The 4,035-nt window shown below is 27.2% G+C and overlaps 1 protein-coding gene across 2 annotated transcripts in view; it reads left to right on the top strand.

Moving 5' to 3' along the window:
• Positions 1 to 4,035, top strand: part of LOC107450331 (alpha-2-macroglobulin) — an 81,722-nt gene that overhangs the window by 36,078 nt on the left and 41,609 nt on the right. For both annotated transcript variants that reach the window (XM_071183084.1, XM_043047099.2), the window contains exon 18: positions 604 to 695. In XM_071183084.1, the coding sequence (XP_071039185.1) occupies positions 604 to 695 (92 nt within the window). The remainder of the gene's footprint in view (positions 1 to 603; positions 696 to 4,035) is intronic.

Genomic DNA, 4,035 nt, shown 5'->3' with positions numbered 1-4,035 from the left:
ATATATATATATCAGGGCTACATCTCTGATATCTTGAGTTGTATTTAGCGCAAACAATTCAGTCGTGAACCAAATAATTATATACAAGTTTCATTTTTGCAAGTTTTATTTAAGGGTAGGCTGGTGGCTATAACAGTTCGCACCCATTCTCCTCACTGGAGGGGGATGGACAACACTCTCAGACGATTCTGTCTCAGCTTATCAGGTCTACAGCATACTTCTAGAGTGACACAAAAACTATTGTTCTTGCATTAAATACTAACAGAAAATGAGGTAAAAAGACTCAGTCGTTGCATACCTTGTAGCTCCACCCATCATCGATAATCATTTAATGCTTCCTAATATGGAAGTGAAAGATTTTAAAATAACTCCTCCTTTGAAACAGAAATCTAATTATAATTCATTGGTATGTTTTCAGCCTTGAAGTCCCAAAATGGAATATCACTACACCTATTCTTTACCAAAGACATTTTATGAAAAGAGTTTTAATGCTTTTATAAATACAAAATATATATATATACACAACAGATTAAATTGTATTGTGCTATTAAATTTCCAAACAGATGCAAAAATTTGTCATTAATTTTATTTCCATTCAATTAGGCTTGTCAAATGACGCTTTTACAAACATAACTCGCCCACCAGCTGGAGTCTATGGGTCTTCCAACTACGTAGACTCTATAGCCGCTTTTCAAGTAAGCAATCCCTCTACATTAAGAATGTTTTCGAATAAAGTGTCGCAAGTTAAAAAGAAATTCAATGAGTAAATGTCGATCAGTCAGTTAGAGTGTATGAATAAAGGTCTGCTTGGATTGGGTACTGTATCAGGATTTATTGTATACAGGAGGATCAGAGTGTCCTATAAAAAATTAAAAAATAATAGCCAATTTATTTCAAACTATCAAACAGAAATTTTAATTTAGTTTAATGCTAACAAGATAATTTACTTTTAGTTTTCACTTTAGTTGGAAAATAAAACCATAATGAGTTTTAGAACTAAATATTATTACTTATAAAGTTACCATGGCGTGGTAGTAAAAAATACCTCGTTTTATCTAAAAATAAACGAAAAATTTCATAACTCTTTCACTTATATAAATTTTAATAGACTGCTTAGACCACAGTGTATATGAAATTTAATTTTTTCCTGTTATTTTTTCGTGATTTCTTATTATTATAAAACCTTACTTTTAAGTCAATTTCTCTATTTTCGCAATAACATAAGGAAATAGGTGAAATAAGGGAACACCTTCTTGTAAACTTTCACCTTTAAGTCATCTACGTAAATATATTTTGCAAAAGGAAAGAAAATTGTTTAATCTGTTACAGTTTAAATTTTTACTTTTCCAATATTTAATTATTAAATTGTCTTACACTTTTGAATAAGAATGTTACTAAAAAGTGTTTTTATTAATTTTAATTTGTATGTATTAGTTACCTTTTCGCACGTATTGCTTCAATAGTGATATTTATTTGCATTGCCACTATTGTAATTTTTTAAACTAGTGTCCGAAATGTTAACATTTTTTACTCCATTTGTATTCTATCCTAATGTTAAACAAATACAAAATGTTCAAAATTGCTGTTTTAACTACAAAATATTTTTGTGTACTGTTGCCCCCATTTTTCATGATGAAGTCAACTAAATACATTTTTAAGTAGAGAACTCGAGTAAATAATTATATAAAATTGGGAAAATAACAATTGTTTGAAACAATTCGCGCGATTTTATTACAAAAATGTGCTTGTTCTTAAATGAAATATTTTTACCCAAAAGCCATTAAATTTATTCGAATGTTGTCACAAAATGAATAAATAATTAAATAAAATTATAGCAGTGAAAAAGTATATAAAAATGTGACTAAATGCACTGTAAAAAATTCTAGTTTACCCTAACACCGTAAATGATGAACTATTCATCAACATTTTTTTACAGTATATACTTTCATAGTTGTTTGGACTCGGGACTTTAATTTACAAGAGTCTTGTAAGAAACAAAATCAACTTTAATAAAGGTTTAAGCGGAAAATTGCCGCAACTTTTACCAGACGTGCTATTGTTCCTACATACTATTCATGTACTACGCTAAATATTAAGAGAAAGACATTTTANATATTGTATTCGGAAAAATAATTTAATAAAAGCCATAAGAAGAAAATGTTATTAATTTTATTACAAAATAAATAAATAGATAAATAAATGAAAAAAAATGATAAATGTTGTAACTTAATTAACAGACTAAAAAAAGGAATAAATCATTCATTTCCATCCCATCATTCATAGGGTAACTTATTTAAAAGTCAGGGTTTGCGCATATGGATAAAAAGCCGTTTTTAGACTTTATCCTTCATTCATACATCCTTACATAATTTTAAAGTTTACATTGTACCATCTTCCATAGGGTGACTTACTTAAAAGTCAGAGTCTGCACATATGGATAGAAAGCCGTTTGTAGACTTTATCCTTCATTCATACATCCTTACATAATTTTAAAATCTACACGCATCACCTGCATTCATCAGTGGTGGTTGCTTATAAACCAGAGACCATTCCATTCTTACAAAAAAAATAGAATAATAATAGTAAATTGTAGTTAAAAATTAAATCCTTATGAAAAACAAATTTGTTCCTTTTTATATTGATTTTAAAACCTTTAATGATATTCTCTCTCCATTCAAAAAAAACCTTCAATTAGGAAATTATGCTTGTAAAATAATTTTGAAATAAAATCATCGAGATTTTTAATAAAAAATAGAAATTACTTTATTTTTAGAAGTTGGAAAAGATGGTCTAAATTTTGAACCTAAAGACAAAAATTTTTAAATTTTATCATTATCAATAATATCTAAATCCCCGGTAACAACATGTTTGTGGATGGTATCAAAAAAAGGAGTATTTTTATACGCATCACAATTACACTCATAGTTCAAATTATCTGTAGCTAAATCCCTACAATTGCAAATTACGTTTCTTAAACTTTTCGCATATCTAAAAGTTGGTTTGCAATTTAGTTGAACAGGAAGAAGGTTTTTATTTTTACCAAGAATTGCGCTTAAGTTAAGATTTTTAAAAATTTTATAAGTAAAATCTATAATTAAATAATCTGGTTTGGGTATATTCTTGTGCTTATAATTATTTTTAAACCTATAACTAGCTCAATTTTCAACTAAGATTAAAAAAGTTGAAATTTCTTGTTTTGAATCCATTTTTATTTGATCTAACGTTAAAAAATTTGAAAAATTTGTTATGAAAATTAAGCTTAATCCCTGAAATCTTAGTTTTACTAGATTTAATAACAATAGGTTGATCATAGCAATTAATACAATCATTAGCAAAATCTTTAAAGCCAGAATTAATTTTATTTTTGTGGTTACCTTTTTTCCCTCTGTTATTATTGTAATTTTTAAAAAGTTTAAAAAGATTATAAATACACTCATTATTATTAAAAGATTTAAAATTGAAGTTAGTATTAAGACCGTAAAGATAAATAGAATCATCAATTATCCTATATTTATTTTCTGTTCCAAGACGTTTTTTGGAGTTTTTAATGCAATCCAAAACCTCTATTGAAATATTTTTAAACCCGTGTTTAGAGAAATGTTTCATTTCAAAGGTAATGTTCTTATTATTAGAGTTATATTTGCTTGTTAAAGACCTATGTAAATTAATTCTGTTGTGAAGAGGTTGGGAGGTTTGACCAATATATATTACATCACAAATTAAACATTTAATTTTATAGATACAGCTAGTAGCCTTTCAAAAAGGGAAATTTAAAAAAGAATTAGCACTGACGAGTGATTTGCAGGTTAATCATCGATTATCCTTACATTTAAATTTATCATTGGAATTATTAGCAATTGATTAAACTGAAGCAGGGTTCTAACCTGAATCGTCAGGGGACCAAAAATTAGCTAAAATAAATACAAAATTCGGAAGAAAAATATCTCTTGAACAAATAACCACGTGCATGAGCAATAGGGGAAAATTTGTATTTAAGAGAAAGAAGCATAAAAACAAATAAAAGAGTACTAATTC

The sequence above is a fragment of the Parasteatoda tepidariorum genome, chromosome 7 (genome assembly GCF_043381705.1).
Source record: "Parasteatoda tepidariorum isolate YZ-2023 chromosome 7, CAS_Ptep_4.0, whole genome shotgun sequence".
NCBI classification, from domain to species: domain Eukaryota; kingdom Metazoa; phylum Arthropoda; class Arachnida; order Araneae; family Theridiidae; genus Parasteatoda; species Parasteatoda tepidariorum.
Note: the sequence above shows the minus strand (reverse complement) of the source record. Positions and strands in the feature narration are given on the sequence as shown.